General features: G+C 48.9%; 2 protein-coding genes across 3 annotated transcripts in view; both read left to right on the forward strand.

Moving 5' to 3' along the window:
• Dp1 (satellite-binding protein 1 Dp1) overlaps positions 1 to 5092 on the forward strand; it is a 34075-nt gene extending 28983 nt beyond the window's left edge. Inside the window, exons 9-13 of the mRNA XM_077675759.1 lie at positions 609 to 1280; positions 1344 to 1559; positions 1982 to 2203; positions 2774 to 2992; positions 3075 to 5092. Coding sequence (XP_077531885.1) covers positions 609 to 1280; positions 1344 to 1559; positions 1982 to 2203; positions 2774 to 2992; positions 3075 to 3311 — 1566 coding nt within the window. The 3' untranslated portion in view covers positions 3312 to 5092. The remainder of the gene's footprint in view (positions 1 to 608; positions 1281 to 1343; positions 1560 to 1981; positions 2204 to 2773; positions 2993 to 3074) is intronic.
• Positions 5093 to 11560: 6468 nt separating this feature from the next.
• LOC144144347 (SUZ RNA-binding domain-containing-like) overlaps positions 11561 to 27006 on the forward strand; it is a 28751-nt gene continuing 13305 nt past the window's right edge. The window contains exons 1-3 of one of the 2 annotated variants that reach the window (XM_077675761.1): positions 11561 to 11715; positions 12003 to 12055; positions 12389 to 12667. In XM_077675761.1, coding sequence (XP_077531887.1) covers positions 11656 to 11715; positions 12003 to 12055; positions 12389 to 12667 — 392 coding nt within the window. In that variant the 5' untranslated portion in view covers positions 11561 to 11655. The remainder of the gene's footprint in view (positions 11716 to 12002; positions 12056 to 12388; positions 12668 to 27006) is intronic. The other variant, XM_077675762.1, reaches the window with a different exon arrangement.

The following is a 27006-nucleotide window of genomic DNA, read 5'->3' on the forward strand; positions in this document are numbered from 1 at the left end:
TCGGCGGCTTGGTGCTCGTCTTGTTAGTAGGTCTTGTGGATGTCAGATGCTTCTTCGGGTGCATCGTCGTCATACCTATCGGTCTTTGTAGGTCAGCCTTGCATGTCGAATGAGCCTCGTTGCCTGGGAGTATCTTCATAAAGTGCTTCCCTAGTGGATTTCCAGTCCCAGCAGTGCTGGTCATGATATAGGACGAATGGAGTTAGACACTAATGATATGGTGTCTGTTTAGCTCTTTGCTTTTATTGGCTACACGTGTTCCCTTTCACCACAGTGTGCTGGCACCTGTGTAGAGCAACTCTTCTCTCTCCAGGGCAGTAATGAATTGGCTTGACTTGTTTAGCGTTATGGTTTGTTGGCAGCATTGGTGAGGCCTCGATGTGGCTCCTGCTGTGATCGCGTAGCACAGGCAAGTCCTGCGTGCACTGTCTGCAGCCCATTCTGAAAGGGGTGTAATGTCAAACTGACATTGCAATACAGCCTGTGCCCCCCCCTCAGGTTAAAAAAACAAATTGTTCTCCAGTGGCATTATTTGCGTTCATATTAATATTGGAATTGAGGCGAATTTGGAATCGCCTGCAGCTGCACTGGTTGGGGTGGGCGTGCAGGTGCGTGAGAAGACGGGTGCGCGCATCATCTTCCCGATGGAGCGCGACGAGAGCCAGGACACGATCGTCATTGTGGGCAAGAAGGAAGCGGTGCTGGAGGCCAAGCGGCAGCTGGGCGAGATGATCGAGAGCCTAGAGAAGGTGGTGGAGGAGGAGATGCGCATCGACCCCAGGCACCACCGGCACTTCGTGGCCCGCCGGGGCGAGGAGCTGCAGCACATTGCGAGCGAGTTTGGCGGGGTACAGGTGAGCTTCCCACGCAGCGGCGACCACAGCGACGTGGTCGTCCTCAAGGGGGCCAAGGAGTGCGTCGAGGGGGCCCGCAAGCGCATCCTCGAGATCGTCCAGGACCTGGAGGCCCGGGTGACCCTCGAGTGCGTGATCCCCCAGCAGCACCACCGCACCATCATGGGCGCCAAGGGCCACAAGGTGCAGCGCATCAGCCAGGAGTTCAGCGTGCACATCAAGTTTCCCGAGCGGGACCTGCGCGACCGCGGGGAGGTCCTGGAGAACGGGGAGGCGGCGGTCAACGGTGATGCCACCGCTGCCCCTGCAGAGGAAGACGGGGGCGCCAAGGTGCGCAAGGAAGACCTGATCCTCATCACGGGCAAGCAGGAGGACTGCGAGAAGGCGCGCGACGCCCTGCAGGCCCTGGTGCCCGTCACGGAACAGGTGGGTGCTGTTTTTCCCCCTTGTGGGGCCCCTCTCACCCGCATTCCCCCCTGGGGCCGCCAGGTGGATGTTCCGTTCAAGCTGCACCGCTTCATCATCGGCCAGAAGGGTTCGGGTGTGCGTCGGCTCATGGAGGACCACGACGTGAACATCACGGTGCCCCCACAGGCCGACGAGAGCGACACCCTGCTCATCTCGGGCACGGCCGACAACGTGGCCTCCGCCAAGGAGGCCCTCCTGCAGAGGGTTGCACAGATCCTCGAGGAGGAGGAGGACCGGGTGGGTGACAACACTTTTGATCTGGTCTTTGCCAGTCCCACCACATCCAACCCCTTATGGCCCATTCTGAAACGCCATTCAGGCCCTGTTGGTGACTGGGGCAAAAGCGTGTGCCGTCCTGTCATTTAAAGCATCTACGAGATCATATCGGCACAGAAATGTGGCTGCTTTTTCTAATCGATGCTCGCTGCGGTGTACCGTGGAAGTTGTGTGCACGAGAAGAGTGGCACAGGGGATTCCATCTCCAGGGATGCCTCGTGAGTGGTTGGTGGTGTCGTGGTAGCCATCTTGCTCCTCCACCTCGTTTGGCCTTTTCACCAACACGAGGATAAATTGCTCCCTGTAGCGGGAGATGCCTCCTTTCTTTCCTTTGCCCAGCACAGTTGTGCGAAATTCTCCTGCCCCCCGTCTTGTCTGTGCAGAAGCTGCGCAGCTTCCACCTGGAGGTGGAGGTGGACCCCAAGTACCACCCGAAGATCATTGGCTGGCGGGGAGCAGTGGTCACCAAGATCCGCAAGGAATTCAACGTCCAGGTGCAGTTTCCCGACAAAGGCGCTGCCCAGGAGAACCTCATAGTGGTCATTGGCTACGAGAAGAACGCCTGTGACGCACGGGATGAGATACTGCGCATCGTCAAGGAGTGGGTGAGTGGGCTTCTTTCTGCCCAAAAGGCTTGCCTTGACAGACCTCTCAAGGGACAGCAACGGGATAAGCCCTGCCAATATGGAAATTGTAGGAAGGAGCCGTGGGCTCGGTGAAGTGGTGTGGGGCTTCCTATGTTGTCTATGCGTAAGGTGCTGGCCGACTGGGGAGCGGCGATGACGTGCGACCACCAAGGTGCGCAGTCTTGTGCCATCTCTAATGTTGCGTGGCACTGTTCACACTCCAGCCCAAGCACCACTGATGGTGATGGTTGCGTGCACTCATGGTGGTGATAGTGTCACTGAATGCAGACGGTGATGCTGCCACTACAAGAAAAGGGGGCAGGGAACTGCCGATCCCCTCTTATATAGGCATCTGGGTTAGCTGTTCCTCTCTCTGCGTGTTAACGTGAGTGGTTATGGAAAAATAGCGGGTCTTCAAGGCAAGGGCAGTGTCACTCGAAAGGACAGCAGTGTAAGCACCGCAAAGTGTGTCGCAGCGGGAGCGGAAGAAGAAAAGCTGCAGTGAGTGGGCTGGCCACACACAGTCCTTGGTTGGCCTCCTCCTTCCAGGAGGACATGGTGACGAAGGAGATCGAGATCGACCACCGGGTGCACTCGCGGCTGATTGGGGCCAAGGGGCGCAACATCCGGCGCCTGATGGAGCAGCACAAGGTGGAGATCAAGTTCCCCCGGCCGGAGGACCCCAACAAGAACCTGGTCCAGGTGACTGGCGCCGAGGAGGACGTCGAGGAGGCCCTCGACTACCTCAAGCAGTTCGAGGATGAGCACGTGAGTGGGGTGACCTGACGGGGGCGAGTGCAGTGCTTCCCTGCAGTGCTGAGTGCCCCCTTCCTTTCCCTGCCTGGCGCAGCTGGACGACATAGTGGACCAAGAGAGCTACCAGCTGTCTCGCCAGGGCCAGGGCGGCGGCCAGAGCTGGACCGAAGCGGCGCCTCCGTCGAGCGAGGGCTTCGTGGTGCGTGGCGGGCCCTGGGAGCAGCGGGCCCCCGACACGACGAGCACCCAGGAGTTCCCCTCGTTCGGCGGGGGGCCCTCCGTCGACTCGGTGCCAGCCAAGCCAGTGCCCTGGGGGCCCTCGCGCCGCTAGGGGGCCCCGCCTCTTCTTCACTGGGTCTTCCCGCTGGCCGCCAGTGGGCACCGTCTTTCCTCCGTTCGTGCCTGCCGGCCTGTGCAAGTCTTTTCTTCGGTTGCCATTGGAACACCTCCTGGCAGAATTGCGGTCTTCCACTTGCCTGCTGAGCACTTGGCATTGGTTCTCTTCCGAGCTGTTCAAAGCCACCTCGTACTGCTCACTTAACGTCACAATGTTGCTGGCGGCATTTTTTTTTTCTCTCCCCAGTGCAAGTGCGTCGCTTCCTCTGCTTCCATGGTCAATTTTCCTTTAGTGTCTTTCCAGTAGCAGCTCTTGGGTGGCAAAGTTGTCGTTGTCCCAAGGTTTTTCTAGCTTGTCTTTTTTTTTTTTTTTAATGTAATTTGGCCAGGTCTGATTGTGCATCAAATCATTGACGCTGTCGTATATTTTTTTTTTTTTTTTCACCTTTCCCCAAGGCCACCATTCCCTCCCAGTGTTGCGCACTGCATCGTGGGGTTTTGCTTCGTTAGTTTTTCTGTTGACATTTCAGCATCGTTGAACGAACATCACCATGCCTCCTTAGAAAGCGCAGTGCCACTGTGTTGCCCTGTGATTGCATTTCGTTCCCCTGTTGCTACTGTTAACTGAAAAACGAGTAGTGAAGGCTGGTTTGTTGCACCAAGTGGCTTGGACTTTTTTCTACCAACTGATCAACTTTTTTCTTTTTTTTTGTTCATGATAAAAACAAAGCAGTTGCTTTTTGCTACTGCTGGCTGTTAATTTGCTCACTGTCTTAGGAACTGTCTTTTTCTTGTGTGTGTGTGTGTGTGTGTGTGTGTGTGTGTGTGCGTGTGCGTGCGCGCGCACGTGAATTGTGTGAATGTAATGCCTCCTTGTCATGTCGACTGAAGTCTTATTTCGTAAAAGCACTGTCGTGGTTCAGCTCTTCTACCGTTCAAAGGAGAAATTTTCCCACAACCTTACCAGAGCGTCCCTTCTCCACATGCACCCATGTTTATTCGGTGCTTTGTTTGGATCACAAGACAAAAGATCAATACATTTTTGTCAAGCTCTTCAGTGGGAGTTAATGGGGGCTTGCATTCAGATTGCCTGTTAAGGTCTCCTGTTGAATAAATAGGGGTGTGTAATTTATTTGCTTTTCTTTTTCCGCAACTGAAGAACGAACGTTGTGCACTTGCCTCATTGAGGGCTCGTAATAGCCCTTGTCCATAAGGCTAAAAAATGTTGTATCTAGGATATGCAATTTTTTTAAATTTGATTGTAGGTTTTTTTAGTGTGTCTGTGAAGTAGCACTGCAGCTTGTGATGTGGAAATTTGTGTAAATTCTAAGCTGTGCAAGGAGGATTGGCATTTTGCACATTGTCAGACCCCTGGTTTGATATCACTCGTGCTTTATTAGCCTTTACATGGCTTGTTGTGCTGGTTTGCAAAGTAGTAAAAGTTGACCTTTACAAAAGGCTTTCTTTTTACGCAAGTTTTTGTGCCTTCTACACCTCCCAGGGTTCTTGTGCCCTTGTACCCCACTGCTTGCTTTTTAGTGTCTGCCCAGTACCTTCCTTGGTCCGTGAGGTGTGAGTGCCCTCTGTGACAGCGCGTGTTGTGTAAGGCAATGCTCAAGTTTTTTTGTGCAGACAAGGAAAGTAAGCTCAGATTGCCACCTTTTTTGGGTTTGGCCCCGTAGAGGTAATTAGTGGCTCGACTTCGTTGTCCCTCCCAGGCCTTTCTTTTTTTTTATTGTCGGAATTTTCGTGTGGCAAGCATTTCACCCGTTAGACTGAAAATGTTAACTTCTTTCACATGGTGTGCGGCCATAACATATTTTTTTCAAACATGCTAACTTGCGGTATTCCACACGTGTGCAATGTTTGTGGCACCGATCAAGTCTGTACAAGCAGTTGTGCTGGACCTAGCACTTCAACCTCCCCCCCCATCCTTCCTCTTTTTAACTGTGTGCTCTTTCACCTCAGTTTCATGGCCTCTACCCGTTTCCGTCACCAAGTTTACATGTGTGTCTGGGATGTGCAGTCACCACCCTTGTTAGCGCCTGCCAGGTAAAAATGTGAGATTAGGTGTGGCTGTCCAAATCCTACTCTTTTGGGGGAAGATGCTGCGTCGTGTCGCTACGTGCAAAATGGTGGTGAAAGCAAGGAGAGAGTGTCAATGGAACGTCCCTGGTGCCATCAGAGTGGTGGCTGGGAAGTCCTAGTTGGGGCAAGTTTCTATGCAGTCTTTGTGCCAGTCGTTGTATATTCTAAAGAGGTATATTGATCTATAAAAGGGGAATAAAAAAATGTTACAAAAAAGTCTTGTGTTTTCCTGTTCCGGGCAGTCGTCTTGTGCTGCGGACATTCGCAAGCAGGTTTGCGTCATGCGTAAAGCTGAAGAGCAGAAGCATGCTTCAGCAATGTTCAATTCTTTGCATGGGCAATGGGTACGTACTGGCAACGCTCCCCTTTTCATACTCTCGCACTGCCTTGACCATAGCCTTTTTCTCTATGCCTTAAAAAGGCACTAAAATGGAAATACACGTAGTTAAAAAAAGCTTTCATTCCTCTGCCATTTCTCTTAAATTTTTTTGTGGTGTTTGGTGGCATTAGGTGCAGATTGCAAAATGACCAGAGCCCAGCTTCACTCTGTCATTGCTGTCTTTCTAAAGCTTGTTCTCATTGGCTCTCACTTGGTCGCAGCAAGCCATAGTCTAATACCATCTTGCTGTGGCTTCCTACAGCAAAATGTGCCACCACGAAGTCCCCGCCTTTGGTTGGCAGGGCCTGGCGACATTTTGTTCTGTAAGTACAAGGCGGGCACTTGCTGTATAACCTGGCGCCATCTGCGGGGTCTTTTTGAACACTGCTGTTTTCAAAAAACCTTCGAAAAAGTAGCATTGCCAAGCCCATGGAGTCCTAATGATTGGCTTTACCGAAGTATTCTTAATCCTAGCAAAGAACGCATCTTCTCACCGCTCAACGGAACCTCCTTGCGCATCCGGTTTCCCCCACTTCATTTACCTTCCTGCCAAATTGAAGCAGTTTTTTCCCACAATTCCCATAACCTATCCCTTTTCCCCTAGATGTTACAGTTCGCCAAAGCGTAACATGGCGTCTCTGTACCACTTGTAAGTAAAAATGCATGTTACCGCCATTACCACCACCACCATGTAAAGGAGCCCCCCATTCAGCATCTGTGGCCTCGAGGTAGAGTTCAGGGTTTTGATGCCAACGTCCTGGGTTCAAGCCCTAGGGTTTTCTTTTTTTTTTTTTCCAAGTTATGAAAACATAAGGAGCAGCCTATGACCGCATTGAATTAACGTTCTGCATTGCACCGGGAATGCTGTGCTTGTACCTTCGTGGCATAGGGTTTCACACTACGGTCTACTTGGGTACGTGGAAAAGGAATTTTGCCAGGGCCTGATGACACCTGTGAAGCTTTCCAAGGAATGCCCTGTGGGACATTGGATAAAAGCATTTATACCTGGAATTGATTCAAAAAAGCAAATGCCTCAAATCGGCCTACTTCAGATGACACTCACACACATTAACAAATTATATAGTGCAACGACTGACATTTCTACTGATGGGTCATCAACATCTGAGTGCAGTTCATCAGGAATTTTTATTCCATCAGCTGGGAAAGCCCTATCATACCGCCCGACTTCGTCCACGTTGGCTTCGTCTTCGTTGTTGGCTTCGTCTCCGATTTCGTCCATGTTGGCTGAGCTTCATTGGATAAAAGAAGCCATCCGATGCATTCTTCGCCAGCCGTCGACACAGTGGACCATTTTTTGCGATTCGAAGGCAGCTCTTAATTCAGACCCTGTAACGCGCTAGCTGCTTCAGCCTTCATGAATATGCCCAGCGAGAAGTGAAGTATCTCCACCATCTCGCATTCGTCTCTGGACATCAGAGAGAGAGAGAAGGCTCTTTATTAGAAAAGAAGGCCGAGATGTTTGCCGGAATTGCGACACTGACATGCTACTCGGCGGGGGAAGGGGGAGGGGGAAAAAAAAGGCCCCATGGATTACAGGGCAGAAGAAAGAGGAAGAAAGAGAAGAAATAAAAGAAGACAGAAAAGTAACAAGAAAATGACACTCAGTTTGTGAGTAGTAAGATTACAAAGTCTGTCTTCTAAACTCTAAATCACTGCAGCGACGCCAATCTCGTCCAGATAGTCGAACAACGCCTCCAGTACTTAGCGTTGAGCTGGTGGAGATGGCCATGGACCAAGAAGTACTTTCAAGGTCATTGGTCCTGGGCTGAGGCGCTCTAGTTTCTGCGCAAGACTGCATCTTGCGTCTATGTATGCAGAGCATTCCAGCAGCAAATGCTTCACGGTTTCCGGTGACCCGCAGTTGTCGCAGTAAGGGTTTGTGGTGACACCAAGTCGAAAAAGGTATGCCTTCGTAAGCGCTGCGTTGAGACGAAGTCGGTGATATAATGTCTCTAATCGGCGCGGAAGTACCTCTGGCAGCCTCATCCTAAGCTCAGGGTCTATGTAGCGTAGGAAGGCATGGTGGCGATCTGGAAGGGACCAAAGGCGGTTCGTTCCATTGAAACAAGCTCCTTCGCCATAGTTGTGGCATCACGCTTAGTGAAAAAAAATCTTCCTCACATTGCGCATTTCCAGGCCCCTGCGAGCAGCTTCGTCCGCCTTCTCATTTCCTAAAACACAACAGTGACCGGGAAGCCACTGAAGCGTTATACGGTGTCCAGCGTCGTTGGCAAGGTGGTGCAGGTATGTGATGTTGCGAGAGGCATGTTCATGTAGGGTGAAGCAGTCGCTGCGTCGCAGGTTTTGGAGAGCCGCCTTCGAGTCTGTGAAAACAGTCCATTGCTTTGGCTGCTGGCGTAAAATGTAGCGTATAGCTTCCTTGATCGCGTGAAGCTTGGCGGTCATCGATGATGTCGCACGCTCGAGGCGATAGGAGAACGTCTGGCCAGTAGAGGGAATAAATATTCCGGAGGAACTGCGCTCAGATGTGCAGGAGCCATCTGTGAAGATGTGGTTTGCGTCAGAGTACAGCCAGCTGATATGCTGAAGTGTTAATTGTAAGAGTACGCTTTGAGGCATGCTCTTTTTGGAGTCGATTCCGGGGATGCTGCATCTGATATGTAGGGGCGAGAGGGTCCAGGGTGGAAAATTAGACGGCATTGCTTTTGGTGCCTGGGAGGGAACAAAAAGACATCATGTGTACAGTGGCTCCCAGGCCACTGTGGCATATTTGGTAACCAGAAAGCGGATGAGGCTGCCCGCAGGGGCCTAGAATCGAGAACGCCAAGAAGGATTTTTTTCACGAAAAATGATGCCTCAGCCATGACTAAGGCAGTAGTTTTGGATGAAAGAAGCCGCTTATGGTCCCTTCCGGAGTTTCATCAGGCCTTTCTATAAAGCATAGACCCGTACATGAGAATGAGGCAGCCGGAACGATACCTCGCCGACTGGAGACACTGTACCATCGACTGTGCCTTAATACAGCGTTTACAAATTCATTCCTTCATCGTATAGGCCAGACTTCCAACACATACTGTGACAACTGTGGCTTACCCGAAACCGTCGAACATATACTACTAGAGTGCTCTGCTTATGCTGAATCAAGGGCCCGTTCACAGCAAAGAATTGAATGTATCCAACCTGGACCAATAACACTAAGCTTGATGCTTGGACCATTTCACTCACCATCCTCCCAGCGCAAAGCCCTGTCTGCATTATTTGAGTACCTCGAGGACATTGGCGTCGCTACAACACTGTAGCCATCTCCCTAGCGTGTACAGTCAAGTTTTTACTCGGCGCCCTTAAACAGGACTCTATTCATTTTTAATTTTTATTCTTTTTTTTATTCTTATCTTTTGTCTTCTACTCTTCTTCTTCCACCTACTTCCTTTGTTTCCTTCTACCCCCTTCCCCGCAGAGTAGCATGTCGTTGAATTCATGCTGGAAAACCTCTGCTTTCTCTGTAATAAAGAGTCTCTCTCTTGCGCCACTTCCTAGGAGCAGGTGGTGAAAATACATGTGCCATTGGTCAAATGAGGTGACAGCCGTATCTTTGCAGGTCGGTTGCGGTAATAGTACCTGCTTGCAGTTTCATATACAATAGACTCGATAAACAGAACTACAAGGGACTGAAAAAATTAGTTCGTTTACTGAGATAGATGTGTGAAAATGAAAATCTATGTGCGTACTTACTCTTAATACCACTTCATGAAACTATAAGCACTAGAAGGTGAATGTAGCTGATAGTTTTATCTGAAAGCAAGGAAACTACAAGAGGTTTAGGCACAGCATTCACAAAGTTGATTTGGCAAAATGAGTCGTTATGCACCACCAAATGCATCTATTATTTTTGAGTCCTTGCAACTGCATATTCACAGAGGCTAGAAGGCTCAACTTCGCACGTGCTTACGAACCACCAAATTTAGAAGACGGCAACGCAGTAATGAAGTGCGAATAGCACCACGATGGCACGAACGAGAGAGAGAGAGAAACAACTTTATTTTTTTTTTCCAGAAAGCCAGAAGGGGCCGGGTGGGATTTCAGTCGTCGGCCAGGAGTCCTTGACCCCTGGCGGCTTCTTCAGCTTCTTGGATCAGTACTGTAGTAGTTCTTCGGAGCTGAGCAGCACCGTCTCCCATTGCTCCTCATTAAAGATGTTTATTCTTTGTGTGTGTTTTTGCTTTTCTCTGCATGCCCATATTATGTGTTTGAGGTCTGCCCTTTGGCCGCATGCTTTGCAAAGGTCGCTGGACTCCTGGGGTAGTAGTAGCTATACAGAAGTGGGTTAGGGAAAGTTCCTGTCTGTATTTGTCGCCAAGCGATGGCCTGGGATCTATTCAGATTGCCGTGTGCCTCTGGGTACTTTTTCAGCTGCTGCATCTGTAGTGGTACAAGATTTCTCTATATGTTGTGAGTGGGTCTCTGTCATCCGCTGTTTCATCTGGCAGTGTGTCCGCAGGGGGTTGGGGGGCTCGGTAGACTAGATCTCGAGCAGCCTCATGTGCGACTTCATTGCCAGGCATTCCGGAGTGCGCTGGAGGAGTCCATATTAGTGCGGTTTTGGCTTCGGGGTCTCTTTTGCTGTTGTCGAGATGTAGCCTCGTGAGAAGTTTAGGATTGCTGTCTTCGAATCACTAATTATTCTTTTTGCCTTTCCGGTAGCCATGGCGATGGCTATTGCCGCCTCCTCTCCGAACGAGGCGGCAGGAGCTGAGCCCTGTAACAGCAGCATCTTGAATCGAGACCAAATGGCTGAAACCAGAACTGCGATGTTGCATTCGTTGTGCTAACACGGCTGGCCACTAACGAGACGAGGCTTATGAGGCCAACGAGGCAAAAAAAAAACAAAACACGGAGGAAGAAAAAACAAAACAAAAATGAAACAAACTGTAAAAAATTTATTATCATGCCAATGGGTTTCACAAGAAGATCCATTTCTGGTTATGTTTATGCAGTGAAGCGGAAATTTGAGCTTTTTTTTACATTGCATGAATACAAAACCAACCAACTTATAGGCTACTGTTCCGTTTAAGCGGCAATTCCGTTTAAGCGATTTATGTTTGTCAAGGTTCTACTGTATATAAGTGGTCAGTACAGTATACGTAGGCTCTCACGTTCACCCTCATGCATCTATTGACTGCACTTGTATGCAACGCGAAAAATTTCAACCAACTGCAACAAAGCCTGCTGCCTGAGATGAAGCATTTTGTAATGTTTGCTTCTTACAGGTCTGCATCTTTTAAAAAGCACCTGACCAGTAAACACATACATTTATTTTGCATAGAGTTATTTTGCGCTTGCATGTCCGTGTATCAGTGCTCGAGCCAGAACAATGCTTCGACAAGTTCCACCAATCCCGCTCTACCATTCGCGATTTGTGACGTCACAAATTATAGTACAGAAAAATGAATGAGTGGCGATACCTGTTTTCACGATTTTGGCATTTTCTGAGTTAAATTGCTGCTGCTGCGGATGGCATATCTGTATTCACAACACTAATCTTCCATCGAAATAGGCTAACTTGCTTACACTGAGCCACTATAAGCTACGCTTCATCTAGTGGCTCTAGTTTCACCTTTAACTGCGCTATCGCTGCGGATAGTGGGTGTATTGGCTGCAAGTGGGGGCACTCGTTTTTTGTAGTACGATTTTGTTGTCCCGATTAGCCGGCTCCTTTCCTGTTACCTACGCACGTTGGATTGATCTGCAAGCTAAGCCAGCTGAGCTGGCCCGAGCGGGGCTATTTTTGAACGACCTAAAAACGAAACTGCTTTGCGGAGGTTGTGAAAGCAGTTAAAAAAGGGGGCCATAGGGGTCGCTGCGATCGCTTTATTTTTATTTGTTCGCGGTGATGGCAGACGACATTTCCGAAGATATTTGCGATGACTGGGAGGATATGGTGGAAAATGGCGTAAGTTTTCTAGGGGGTTCCGTGTTCCTAGTTTTATCAACCTTTTCAAGTTTCTTCCGAGGCGGGCGCACGTCGTTTTACCTGCTTGAATGAGGCAAGTTCAATCCACGAAAGTTGTAGCCCTAATGTTAGGCTTACTCGCCTCTGAGCTTTCCTGCTTGACCCGTTTCGCGTTGCTGCATTTCGCGAATAAAAATGCTTTTCCCATTCAATCCGCGCCTGCCGTTCTTGTTTTTTGTCTTGTGCATGTTGCCAAAATCCTAACGTGTGCTGTCATGTCCGATCAGGTGCTGGAGAAGAAGTTGGAAAGGTTAAAGGTGAAAACAAACTCCGCGAACAGGTCAGTTTACTTGACGTTTGTCCTCTTGCCCGAGCGTGTTGTCTTGGAACCTGTGCGCCTTTTGTGCACTTGTCTACTTCGTTTAAGCGTGTCTCCTTACTTCTCGGCGACGTTTGCTTAGCGCATGCCTGCACTAGACTCGGCTTCACGTTTATGATTTGACGTCTCGCGCCGACTTTTTTTAGTTCAAGATAATCTAGCACTGAAGTGTTCCATCCCGGCGCAGTGGCAGCGTTCTGCGGAACTTGGTATTAATCCAAGGTTGTGCTCGCTTTCGGAGTGGATCTTGCGGCTTGTTCTACGGTAACTGTGCATCGATGGCCTCCCTTTCAGCAACAACGCGGCACCTCCTGCGAGCGGCGAGTTGAGTAGTGTGATGCCTCGTGTGGTACTGGAAGACAGTGTTCGGACGCAGTACGCGCCTGCCGTGAAGATCCTGAAGCGTCCGCCAGACGCGAGCCGCACCGGCGGCAGCGTCAACGGCGCCAGCTTCGAGAAGTCGCCCAACCGGCAGCCCGTCAAGAGTCTGCAGCAGCGGGAGGCCGAGTACGCCGAGGCACGACTGCGGATACTGGGCTCGGCGCGCAGCGAAGACGACGCACAGAGGGAAAAGTGAGTGCTGGTGGGCGCATTTTAACCGGTCGTTATTCCGTTTGGTGTTTTAACAGCTCGCACTTTACCGTCCAATCTGCTGGTCAACTCTGCAGGCGTCTTGCGCCATGTCTTGGCTACTGTAGAAGGCCACTAAATCAGGGACACATCTTTGACCTCGATTTGCTCGAGGCCCTTGCGCCATTGGGTCTACACCGTTTCCCGTGATGGTGGGTAGGGCAAATACATGCCTGATACACATTATCTGGGCCTCGTTGCCACCACTGGCTACCCTTTTCCAGCATCCTTTGAAACACTGAAGGACAGGATTAAAGGGAGACCACAAACATTAATAATGTTGGCATTTTTCTAAGTGTACCGCAGAAACCTGATGAATTGTTGGTATGGCAGTAGTTGTTATAGCGGGATGGGGAAATTGACCGAGGAGCAATGGTGGTTGCGCAACTGCAGTGTGTTGTGATGTCTGGCATGTTTTCACTGTGTTGCCGTAGCTGAAGGGGAGGCTATTGATTGATGGAGGGCTCCGGATTAATGTCGAACACCTGGGAATCTTTCACGTCCGCTGAAATCTTGGACACACAGGCGTTATTGCTTTTCGCCTCCATCAGAAAAGCAGCCGCCATGGCCGGGAGTTGAATTCACGACCATGGTCTCAGCAGCACAACGCCATAGCCACTGAGCCACCTAGCTGGTTTGATTCCTTGGCTGTGTTCGCTTGCGTGGTGCTGAATGTTTCATTGCATTCATTGCATGTACACTTCAAGGCTAGCAATGATAGTAGCTGGTTACCGCCAAAGCGAGCACCTGTAAAATCAATGCTGTATATCTTGATGGAGCTCTATAGGGTCAACTTCGGGTAGTTCCAGGTGCAGCAGGCTTAAAACTATACTTCAACATATCACTGCAAAAGTGCGAGGATTTACTAAAGCAGAAGGCTGTTGAAGTTTGAAGGTGTGCTTCAGCAAGTTCAGATGTTTCCTTGCTTCACTCTAATGCAAGGTGCCTGTATTTTTCTAGCTGAGGGTAAACTGGAGCGAGTTGTGAACATGTGTGATTACTTTATCCACTTTAAAGGCCAACTGCACTCAAAGTTTCGACCGCGCGAAATCACTGTTCCTGCATAGTATGACTAAAATACCGCGATGTACGAAGTATGACGCCTAAAATGTGCGTAATTACGCCGCAAGCGACCAGCAAAAATCGACGATTTTGAAAACGAAACTGGGCAAAACGCGGCCATTACGGGCAGGCGGAAGTGACGTATCAGCCGTCGGCGCGAGCGGCCAGACGGCCTGGCCCATGGAGGAAAGAAAAGCATTCTTTCCTCCATGGCCTGGCCTGACGGCGCGAGCTGTGCGGACCGGCCGACGCGGCCGGCTCGGCCAGCCAGGAGGAGAGTGTGAGCGCGCGCGTGCGGGGTATGGGAGGCGCGCGGAAAAGCGAGCGCTTGTCCCGCAAGCACGACACTATTCGTGCGCTCCGACAGCAGCACACCGCGTAGGCATGATGTCGCAACAACACTCGAAAAGGAGAGAACCGCACGGTGAACGAAGCCTCTTCGGAGCCATGAAAGCCAGGCATACCGGCGGCGCGAAATACAAGTTTCCCGGATTCTCCCGCTGCGAGGCAGGCCGATCGGCCTGGACGGCTGGCATGTCACTTCCGCTAAATGGCTGTTTGCGCGACACGCCGGCAGGTGCTTTGTCGTCTGCAAGGGCGTTGTTTTGAGTGCCTGAAACTGAATAACCACGCATTGCACCGAGCTACCGGTCGCGTCGCAGTAGTTCTCATGGTACCTACTACACATTTCGAAGGCATTTAGCCAGGGTGAAATTTGAGTGCAGTTGGCCTTTAAAGAGCAGAGCATGTAGTTTATGTTCCGAGTTTTTGTATAAGTGACGTATGATTGTTTGTGTTAAAAGTTGGTTCAAGGTACCGTTCCTCCTCGCTGATTTGAGGACACCAACTGCGGGGCACATTCTTTTGAGTTAGGTTTACGCTTCAAACAGACTGCAAACACACGTAGCACACATAAATTAGGCCTGAAAAAACACTCGGTCAACATTAACAATGAAACATGTGGACATTTTTTGGTTGCGGTACCATCAAACCGCATTTCAAGTCAGTGAGAGGTCATCACAGTGATTCGCATGACAGCCACAAAGAATGCCCTGTGGTTGGCTCGTATCTGCCCAGAGATAGGGACCCTGCCTGTAGCGACAGCCCAGGCAAACCCTTGAGAGAGAGCATTTGCATATGGACATTGGCTGGGGCAAATGCAGACCCATTCTCGTAAACGTAACAATGACAAAGTCGCCTCTAGAGAGAAGCTCAGTGCCACCTTGCTGAGGTGAGCTCAGCTGAGAAAAGCAGTCATATTGCAAGAGCACTCGATGTGCCATTCCTAAAGAAAACGCGATTCCAAGGGCTTATGGGCGGTAGAATGCAATGTCGGCAGGGAAGAGGAAGGCCCATCTGTGTTGTCCCAGGTTTGATGGGCATGTCACCAACAGAGGTTCGCCCTCCTTTTTCTTCCACCCTCATGTGGCTGCCTCTACTCGCTGCTGGCGGACACAAGTGCCTGATCACTCCCACATAGTCGTCAGGACGTCGCTCTCATTTTTGTTGGCGGTTGGCTGAGCGCTGCTCGTATGTGTGTCGGCCAGAGACAGTCAAACAAGGGATGACTGGCTTGTGCTACGGAGTTTACCACGTCTGTGGGCCTTGGCTAGGGGTGGCTTATACCATTCAAGAGATCCCTGGGCACAGGACATGGGGGCGAGGGTGTTTTGAACCTTGAGCTCCCATACATAGCTGTGTCCAACCGTGGCAATATGTAGAGGGATGGAGGGTAGCAGTCATGAATGGGGGCTGTTGGAGCCCTGCTCAAGATCCGGCTGATGGGCTGTCAATCTGTCTACAGCCGTGATTGGCTGTATACCCGCCCTGCTATTTTTGCGATGCTGTTTGGTGCTGTCAAAATTCCTTCCCAAAACGGTCTGGCCGCAAATAGGATTCACAACTAGGCATCCAAACAGTTTACCAGGGTATTGGTTTGCGAACCTGTATATTTTTCACGATTCCTCGCTGAATAGAAAGACTAGCAAGGTGTAGTAATTCATTGTGTAGCGGTTGAAACTCCAGCGACCAGTAGGTCTGTTTTCGAAATAGCCAAGTTTCTAGAAAGGGCTGGGAAACAAAACTACAAAGCAAGGAAATTTGAGGTTTGAGGCCATTTTGCCCTGCAAGGGTGGTTGGCCAGCAAAGCTGTAAGTTGTGGTTTTGCTGAGATATTTGAGCTGTCGGGAGGGAACTGAAGACCATCAAAATGTTGTCCGGTGGTTTCTACTCACACGGAAGTTGTGTGGTTTCTAGAGAAACAGGACATGTGGGCGGACAGCCGTGACGTGTCTGCGGGGGAGGAGTGCGAAGAGAACGAGGCAGCTTGTCACGCACTCTGTTGTAACTAAATCCGACCGAATAGTCTATCCAAAAAGTCTGGGTTGAATTTCTTGTTTGCTTGCGCCTCTTGACTGCGTTTGCCACTTTGCGATACGTTTCATCCTGTCTGGCCTGCTGCTTGTGAATGGCCTCTCTAGCACGACCTTCTACATTCCGCCACAACCCGGTCCCCCATTCGCAGCCACCATTCTTGTCCACGCACCATGCTCTTGATGCGAACGCAACCCGCCCAGAGTACCCCCTTGTCAAGATGCATTCAGGGGCTACATGGAAACAGCTGTGCTGTAAAAAGCATTTCTTTTCTCCGGAGAGATGCTGGAAGAACCCAGCAACAGTCGCACAGCCTCCTCAGCTAAACATAGTCTTGAAATAGCCATCACTATGCTCCGAAGCCAAAACGGATGCAGCCTGTGCAATCAAAGCATGACAGCGGTTGGATGCATTGTGAATAAAGGGGATGGAGAGTAGTAGTAGTAGTGCCACTTTATTTTACACTGGGTTCAGGGTAGGGGGGTGGCGGAGGCCCAAAGGGCCCTCGCGACGTCCAGGGCTCTGTCCGTGACGGCTTCTTGCGTTGCGAGGTCAGAGGAGGAACTCAAAACCAGGTTCGCAATTCCGACCTTTAACCGAAGTAAGGTGCTGCCTTCATGCACTCGTCCGTCTTATTGCACATCTCGTTCCCTCACAGACGTTAAAAGTGATCATGTTACGGGCACGGCACTAGCAGCTGTCGTGGGGAAGTAACATGCAAAAATGCAAAGACCAGCACCACCCCTCGGGAAACTGCAAAACCCTGGAATTAAAACGCGCCCCACTGTGGAGGACCTGGTCCTGCCCGTTGATGTTCATGCAAGAATTTGAAGACGAGGTTGCAATCATGGGGTGGCATTGTTTGCCTGTGGGGAAAATGGCCAGCTCCTTGAGTCAGGGCTGCAAAATTGGACTCGGCGGTGTAAACGGAAGCATAGTGCATGCTCAGCAAGGCCATTATCATCCAGCCAAAATGACAGTAGGAAACCGTGTGCTGTAGTTACAGGTGGCAAAACGCTTGATGGATTTTAGCATTAGTTGGTAAAATCAGCACTGCTTGAACAAGGGCAAAAGTGATACGAGACACGCACGAGTGCTGAACCAACTGTTTATTCAAAAAATGCTACACACACAAACCACATTTACTCAAATCTAGGCTGGCTGCCCAATTTCGGAAGGCCAGAAAAAAGAAAATTTTTACCTCAAATTTAAGCCAAATGAAAAAAAGTGATGCACTATGACAAGAGCAGGCATTTGATTATGGTTGCAGCACTCATCGTAAGCCTGTCCAATGTTCACACTAGTTGTTTTTGTTGATATCACTGTTCTCTTTGGCACTGACATATCTGTTCAAGAAAGCATAAATAAACAGATTATTCACTTTCCTTAACATAATTTAAACGATCCTCTGTGTGCCTTGAGTTCAAAGAATTTCGCAAATAAAGTGCACATTTCACCGATATTGCGAAGATAGATTTTTGAAGTCGGGATATTTATGTTGTGCTAAGACTGGTCCAAGTTTAAAAGAAAGTTTAGGTTAAAGAGACCAAACTTTTTTGGTCTCATGTTTAGAGTCTGTCTGACTTGGGGTAACATTTAAAAACAGTCCCGTGAGCGCGGTCTTATTTTATTAAATTCTGTCCGACTCGGGCAGGGCTAGGGCTTGTATTTTCAAAATTTTTCGGGCTTGGGTTGGGTACGGGATTTCATCTCAATGTTTTGTCTGGCTTGGGCTGGGCCTAGAAATTGCGGCCCGTGCAGTGCTCATCCCACAGTGCAGTCCTCACTTGCGTCCAGCGCGTTAAAAATGCAGCTCTTTCTAAGGGGCATCATGACAAGGTTGGTCGGAGTATCTAAGCCCACTTGATGTGGCCAGTGGGTGTGAGACGATGATCGTGCAGCATCTGCCAGTCATTATAATGCTTCCGCAGCCTGTTATAATGTTGATAGCCTAAATGTTAGGTGGCTTTAGCTGACTCATCATACCTGTGGGTATTGCAATTTCTGCACCGCCTTGCAAAAACAAGAACTTTACGATCACAGTCAAGTGTCAACTGTGGGAGTTGAGGCCAAGGAGTGATTCCTCTCCCTTGACTGCAAGAAAAATGACCGATTTTTTAGGGGTCCAAGAAAACATATTTTTTCTGCTAAAACAAATAGTTAGGCACTAAGTACATGTACACAAAATGCAGAATATTTAACAGCCTCTCCAATAACACCAGTTTTTAAAATGTTTTCATATGTAATAGTCGGGAAAAAAATATTGAAATTGAAATTTTTGTCAAGTTGTCGAAGAAAACGATAAAAAAGGAGTTGTGTATAACACAGTTGTGTATAATGATAACAGGAGTTGTGTATTCGGACCTTTTAACCCAAACATTCCAAAAATGCACCCTGGAAAAAATATCGACTGTTAGCATGAGGGGTGCTCGTGCCATGCAGGGAAGCCCAACCTCCATTTCAAAATGTGCAATTTCAGGTGGTTCCCTGGAAGAAATCTGGCGGTTTGACGTTATCAGAGGCACGAATTTGCCCCCGTGTAATGTAAAAACATCTTGTCAATGACTGACTTTGCATTTGCGGCCAGCACAGTATTTAGAACAAGCACGGGACGTGGAAAAACATGCATGAAGTTGAAAACAGAATTCCGTGATTGATGCTTCTTGACTTTCACTGTCAGTTATCTCACAAAACATGAAGTTGCGCTTTAATATCGTCTTCTGACTCGCTATTGTAGCCTTGCTTGCAGGAATGAGGCACATGATGCGCTAGAATCGTGCCCTGCAAATTTTGGCCGATTAGCTGTTGCGCCATAAACAAGATCAGCTCTACGAGCCTCCTCCGTTGCAGCGCCACCTAGCATTTTTAAAATGAAACAGTACAAAACTTATTGGAGACTTCGTCCAAATAGACAGTTCAACTAAGAAGCAACACTAGACCCCTGGAGATACCCTCGTATGGAAACAAAACTGGCAGGCGAGCAGCTGGCAGTTTGTGAGGCCGGTTTGAAGCGCTGTCCTTGTCGGAACTGATATCTGGAGACTCGGTGTTATCTTCTAACTTGCATCGGATGTTCGTATCGCAGAAGTCGGGTTAGGGTTGGCTGAAATCAGGAGCGGCATGCTTTTTTCAAGGATCAGTAGCGAGCGGATGCTCAAGGCACCATGGCAGGTAGGCTTGAAGTTGGGTAACTGCATAGTAGCACCAAATATGAATTTCGCGATGCAGAAACGAAACCTAAACTGTTGTAAACTGCTTGTGAATGGTCCTGTGGTAAGTGGAGGCTCACTAAGAGGGTTCAACTTAAATTGAGAACGACTCAGCGGGCAATGGAGCGGAAAATGATAGGTGTAACATTAAGGGACAAAAAGAGAGCGGAGTGGGTCAGGGAGCAAACTGGTGTTAAAGACATATTAGTAGAAATTAAGAAGAAGAAATGGACGTGGGCAGGGCATGTAATGCGAAGGCAAGATAACCGCTGGTCATTAAGGGTAACAGAGTGGATCCCTAGAGAAGGCAAGCGCTGCAGGGGGCGGCAGAAAGTTAGATGGGCAGATGAGATCAAGAAGTTTGCGGGGATAAATTGGTCACAGTTGGCACAGGACCGAGGTAATTGGAGAATAATGGGAGAGGCCTTTGCCCTGCAGTGGGCGTAGACAGGCTGGTGATGATGATGATGATGAAGTAGAACTACAATACAACTTAGAACAACGTGCGCAAAGGCAGTAAAACTGCCTAAAATTATTAAGTAGCTTTGCAAACAGGCCCTGCTTGACAGTTTCAGCCGATTTCAGGGATTATTATTGTCAGAGTGCAAACCTGACGATTGAAAATCATTTTCTGATTCACCATTCGTGCCCTGATGACAAAAAACCAAATGCTGATTCAGAGTAATTACGAACGGCATACATTCTTCATTGGTAGCAGTGACGCGCAATGACCACGCCCCTTTTCCACACCCTGGTGATGCAAACGTGTGTAAAAAAAATCACGTTTTTGTCGCAAAAATGAAAACAATGCTGATGTTGAAAGGGAATTTTCTGAGCTGACTCCAAATAGCTTTACTTGTTCCAGCAACACCTGGAACGCTATGAAAAGGGGCTGCCAAGGTATCGTTCAAATTGAACGATTTTAAGTAGGTGCGGTCACGAAAGAGTTAACAGGTGACAAGGCAGCGATGTAAGTGTTGGCTGAGACATTTTCGCCAGCGATGTGCAGCGATAACCGCTGCGTCTGCTTATCGCTATAAGAAACTGTCGCGACAGGAGCACATCGTTAGCGTAAATCGTTAGCACTGCAATCACGATGCGCAAGCGGGCATGTCATGTGGTATTTTTTTCTACTTTGCGGGCATCATCAGTAAGTTGGAAAACTTAATACAGTCGATCCCATATATATCGAACTCGATGGGGATCATAAAAATGTTTGATATATCGATATTTCGATATATAAAATCCTTTTTTTGTGTAAGGAAATTGCTTTTGAATTGCTTTTAATTGTTTTTTATCTCGAACTCAATATGATTTTTAGTTCAATGTATGTATTATGACTAAGTGTGCCAGAAAATTGTTTTTTCTCCGAACGTACTTGTGCCTGTTTCCGTTAAGTACAATTATGGCAAATTGTACCATAAAACTGCTGTTGTAAAAAAAAAAAAGTTCCGTTTTATCTTCTTTGCATTAATCTGCCAAATTGTATGTCTACTATACATGAATGTTCATTGCAATGGCTGTTTGAACTGTATACGCCTCGAGCGCGGCCTGTAGGGGCGCCACTGAAATCCCCCTAGCGGCCCGCTTCGAAAGCAGGCGCGGGAGTCCCCGGCCCGTTCCTCACTGTCGCCGTAGCTTTTGGGGCTCGTTCAAGACAGCGATTTACCGTTTGTCCGCGTTCAAAATACCGAATAACGTGGAGCAGGCACTCTGTTTGGAAGCGTGGCATGTTCACGAGAGTATAAACGTTTATGAGGCGATCTTAGTGAGATCTATATGAGCGCCGGGCGTGTGTCACAGGCCGGCGTCCCGAAGCCAGAATTTGCATGCAGCTGATTGCAATTCCGCTGCCTTGAAATTTCGTGACTGTGTCTTCGTAAGCAGTGTTTCCTCCGATGGTCATGTAGCGGCCATACACACTATGATGTGAATCGACTTTGTGCACTTAGAAAATCTAGCGGAGCACTCATACCTGACAGCACGCAAGTTACGCCTGCCAATATCACATATCAGATATTGATCAGTACCATCAACAAGCCAATGCGGCATAAATTTCACAAACATTGTACCAAAGAAGTACGATGGATAATGCAAAATTACACTCCGGAGTCAGCACACGACGACAAATTTAATGCTGGGTCGTCTTGTCCCGAGGTGAGCGCTCGCAAAGATTCATCTGTTACATTTATCCTCCACGAGAAGCGCGAAGATGGGCTTATAGAGTAATCCGCGTCCGTGACCAAACTCTTCTTCGAAACACCGTCATATGAGTCATGACACAGGGAGACTGCAGAATCTAGCATAAACCGAAATCAGAGACCCTTATCAGATACGACACTCTTCCAACGAGCCCGTGTGTACGAGATTTCGGCGCGCGTTAAGGCTCTAGGTGGTCAAAATTAATCCGGAGCCTCCACTACGGCGTGCCTTATCGTCTCCGTTGCGTCGGCGCGTTAAACCCTGCAATCAATCAACCAACTCTTCCAACGACACCTCGTATCGCTTGTGAACTGCCTACCCTGTATTCTTCAAAAAATGAGTCCGCCGAGTGATCAGCCGTTTTTCAAGGCGAAAAACAAACGAAAAGGGAACACGCAGCTTGTGTGTGTGATTACTAAAACGTTCATTCGTTGATTTCGCTCCGCATTTGTAAACAACGATAGTTGAGCGTCCTCCTCCTAATCCCCCCCCCCCCCCCCCATGTCTAGCGAAATATCAGTGCATTTCGCATCTAGTTGGTCTGGTGAATACTACCTTGCTCAAACAAACGTCTTTAGCATTTCAGAAGCTGCACTCGTTTTTTTTTTTTAATTCCCGTGCGACTATTCTATTTATTCCTTTCTGCAGACCATTCATTTTCCCGTGGTTTCATTAACATATACCTTGGCTCTTACTATAAGGCATGAGTGGGCACATATCTGACTTAAGATTTTATTTTCTGTACTTAACATTTTCGCGTGGCTTATATTCCCATAAAAGGCACAAGTTTTTGTCAGCTATTGGGTTATCACGACCCCGAAACATATTTTTCTACGACGTACATATTCGAAGCAAAGCCGCATTTGTTGTCTGCGCTGCAAAACGAACCAACCTCTTACAGTGCCAATATCAGGTCTAAACGAGGCGACAATAAATAGAATTCACTTGTGCTGACGTGTTCGAAGGTGACAGCGGTGATATGCTGCTGCCATCGCCGACGCCCGCAAGAGCGGCCAAGAAGCGCGCAGAACCGCCTCCCCGGGTAGCTCTTGTTGGCGTTAGAGCGCTCTACCAAGACGCAGCTGTTTTTTTAAGTGCCCTAAACGTACAGTTAGCTTACAGACGTCACCATAACAAGTTGTTTAGAGCGCGGAAAGGCAAAGAGAAGCGAAAGAAAACCAAAACACTGGATGACCACATATCAGCCACGCAGCGCTAATCCCGCAAACGCCGCGGAGAAGCGGCGGCAGGCGGCGCAGCGATCGCGAATCTCGAGGCGTATAAGGGACACAGGCACCGTCAAGCCCAAGTGTGCTTTTTGCCTGTGCCCTTAGTATATCAGCATATCCAATGTTGAAATAAACACTGACTTTGACTTTGACTTTGAGGGGATGTTTGGATTTATCGATAAACACAATAATTTGATATATCTGGGTTCAATACATTTGGGATCGACTGTAGATAGAAAGACAGAAACAGTTTATTCGGACGTTTTGCAAACCGCTCTGCAACGTTCTAATTGGAATTTTTTTCTTAGCTCGTTTTTCGTTTCTTCAGAAGGTAGCTAATTAAAATTACTAATTATCTAATTAAGCAAAATACGAAAAATAGTGTGGCATGCTACATGCAAAACTGAGCAATATACATTTGCTCGCGTTGTCGTAGAACGTGTCGGCATATTTTTAAACCCTGAGTGAAGTTTGCCGAAACACCCTGTATATATATATATATAGAGGTAGATAGATAGACTGGCAGCCATAAAACAAAATCTTACTAGTCGAGCGTCAGTGGCAAACTCAGCTCTTTCTTTCAGAGTTGAGTGGAGAGGAAACTCGCACATGCATGGCCCAACCCATTCACCGTTATCTCGTTTCACAGTTATCTCGCGTGTGTGCACTGTTGGCACATATCTTGACAACTGTTTTGCTAGAAAGGGGCATGCATCCACACGTGGAGCAGTGAGAGCTGGAAAGGCATCACGCACATCCTGTTTCATTGCAGTTGTTAGCATTGTTAGCGTGTTTAACTATCGTTCAAGCATCTTCCGGTCTCCCAATGCGCTGGCTCTGACTCTCTAGATAACACCTTCTGCGCACTCAACGTTCGCCCGTCTATGCTGTTTACCAGAGTTCTGTTCCCTAGTTGCGTTTGGATCACTCATTCTGCAAAGCTTCAGAAGCTTCTCAGGTCCAGGAAAGACAACTTTCACATCTAAGCTTTGCCCGCTTTTTTCAAGCTTTGGGCATGCAAATATCGGGTAGTTTCTGTACATGGCTGAGCCCTTGTGCGCATTCTTCCTGGCATTCCCCTGGCAAAGAAGGCAGGGATAGACATGGGATGGCAGCGCTGTGCAAGTGCTTCTGCACTGGCCGCCAAACCTCGTGGAAATAAGGTCTGGGCAAAATTTTGCCAAGGCATTCTTGAAACACAAGGTGTCTGCCTCTTTTCACAAGTCTGTAATTAGCCGAGTTGTGTGGCAAAGATGGTACTTTGGCACAAGCCAGCAGTCACCGTGAAGACAAAACTTAAACCGGATATCTAAGACCTGATTTGCTGCATCACTGGAAGCTGAAATGTTAGGTTGAAGGGATGCAGGCAGTTCCAAAACAAGGTCAGCGTCCGCTTACTTCTGGAGTATGTCTGCTAGGTTAAGGGAACATGCTAACAATGTAACAAAGGCTCTTGAATGGAATGTGCTTGGTGGCTTTCCAGCTCTCCACTGCTCCACGTGCGGATGCACGCCCATTGTTGACAAAACAGGTGTTGCGAAAAATGTCCCGACCATGTGACGCACGAGATAATGGAAGCTGAACTGATAAACAGGCTTGGCTGCATGTGTCAGCACCCCCTCTATGGCACTCTCACTGAAAGAGGAAATTTTTTTCGTGCATGCACCTTTGCAGCTTGACAGTAGCTGTTACTGGAGCTAAAAACAGTAACGAGAAAGGGGGGTGCTGCTTGAAGGGACACTGAAGACAAAACTGAAGTTGGTCTTAGATAGATAGATTGGCGTCCCCAGAAAACGAATGTACCAGTCTCTGGGACAGTGTCTTTGAAATCATCTCGTAAATAATCAGAACATGAAGCTATCAGTCGCCCACCAGAGATGACGTAAATGGCAACTGAGCGGACGTGCCAAGAGCCACGTGAGGAATGGCAGAACGGGGAGGGTGCGCGCAAGCTCTCAAAGGAGCACGTGAAATCTCTCTTTGCACGTTAACTTTCATGAGTCATAAACAGTGGACCTTTTTTCCAGTAGTGAACTGCGCATGCGCGGTCTGATGGTCCACTATTCTTGGCATTGTAGCCTTGGGCAAATTAAAAAAAGGGGCGCCCCCTTATGCTTATTCTTGTGGAGCAGCTGTGCTTTCTAAGAAAGCACTACACGTTTTTGTTTACTCTTTTTCGACAGCTCGTGGTGGTTTCGTACGTGCACACAAAAAATGCTTTCAAGCAAAAGAGGCCGAGACATTTGAGGCTGACCACGCTGCAAACGCGTGGCTGCCGGGGAGGGAGCAACGGAAAAAAAAAAAAGCAAAAAAAGGGGCGCTTTGACCACTGCAGATTAGTCACGGGAACGTGCACCTGCTACCATGACATTCATTTGAAAGGTACGGGTGACAGGTGGGTGCATGATGAGGATATTTTGTGCACGAGTTTTCCGAAAGCCAGACCTTTTTTGGTGGCGTGCCTTACCACCATTTATTGTTCACCGTGGGGGCTGCTAGGAGGAGCGGTAATGAAAAAAGGTTCATTGTAAATGTACAGGTATAGTTTAAGCCGTGCTGACATTCGCAAGCTGCCAAGTCACAGCGCCGGTGACGTTGGCGATGGTAATTGCAGGTTTAGCATAGCCACATGCCTGTTATCTCCAACTGTACGTATACCAAGGCTGCGCTACGTAAGCCCATCGGTTGAGCCGTAAATTTGAATGTCTTTTTCGAGTTTTCCGATGGACGTGCACACAAATGCCTGCATAGTAATAGCATGCAAATGCACACTCACACCTGCCAGGTTTCCCGAATTATCCGGGAGACTCCCGGATTTTGATGGTTTTGTACAATTGTATGGTCGAAACGAAAATCTCCCGAATACACACCCGTGTTTGGCTAAACCTTTCTCCCAGTCTAGCCACATTGTGCTGGAGCTACCTGACTACCCAATCGCATCCTACACCACTGGACATCGTAATAACTTGTAAAGCATAGTTGGCAATGCACGCAAGTTGAACTGGTCAGTACCACAGAAACGCTGAATGCGAGAGGCATTTCAGCATGGTAAATAAAATTTGCCCCCAGTTCCGATCATCAAGTTCTCGCACAATCCGAGGTCAGTCGCGTTCTTTTGGCGAAGTGTAGCAGGCACGAACATTGTTATGCTCGGCAGTACTCCCAGGAGTTGTCAAAAAAGGCGGCGTCAGCCGCATCGAAGATTTAGCAGCTGACCAGTCGTGTAGCTCGTTAGTAGTTTGGACGAAACAGTTCAGCTACTACTCTGTTGTGTTGTAACTAAATTAGAAATGCATGTAAATGTAAATCATTCCATTCTGTTGCTACTAATTTTTGTATCCCTCCTACTCCGCCCGCCCCCCCCCGGGACTCTCCCTAATGCCATCTCGGCAAACCTGGCAGGTATGCACACTGTTGCGACCCGGAGGGCGCACCCGAGCCGAGCTCCGTCGCCTCCGACATACGTGTGGTAGCGTGGTGTAAAGTGAGCGGCCAGCCGCTGTTGCAACCGTGAAGAAGTCCAGAAGCCGTAGGCTAACGTAACTGTTTACTTCATAGCGAGAAGTGAGCCGAAGCCAAAGAACAATGCCTCGACGGGCGAGGCAACAGTACAGGACTCGTCAAGGCCAATTTAGGCACGGGCGGCCTGGTCTCAGAAGTCAGCACAACCCCAGGCGACACCGGAATGGCTACGAGCTTGGCTGGCCGTTGCCTGACATCGAGTATCTGAGTTTCAGGTGGAACGCTAGCGACTCGCTCCGTTGCGGTGCCGTCACTACGTTTAGCTGCACCGTAAACATCGTTCAGTGTCTCGACTGCCGGCTCCGCCCCAGCGTTGCTAGATTCTGAACTCGCGTCCGGAGAAACACCCTTCGTTTCAACGGACTCGTGTTGCCTCCTTTCGCTAACGTCACGGTTTTGGCTTCCCTGCGGAACGCCGTTAGCTAGTGAGCCGCGCGCGTTCGGGACGGTAGCCGTTTTCAAGGCCTCTTGTGAACCTGAGCACGTTGACACATCTCCGCTTACAGTAGGGGGGTAGGGGCCTTACACACAGTGTGCTTACGCTGCCCTCTGTCGTGAGCCTCCGGAAATGCCCCATCCTCGCTCTCTGTCTGAGTCTCGCCATTCCTCTCAGAGGTGGTGACCCTATCGTTACTCGAGCCATTCGCTGTGAGCTCAGCTGGTTCTTTCCTCGGCAGTTTCTCGA

This window comes from Haemaphysalis longicornis, unplaced genomic scaffold (genome assembly GCF_048455015.1).
Source record: "Haemaphysalis longicornis isolate Haplotype H1 unplaced genomic scaffold, Haemaphysalis longicornis Haplotype H1 scaffold_7, whole genome shotgun sequence".
In the NCBI taxonomy this organism is placed as follows: domain Eukaryota; kingdom Metazoa; phylum Arthropoda; class Arachnida; order Ixodida; family Ixodidae; genus Haemaphysalis; species Haemaphysalis longicornis.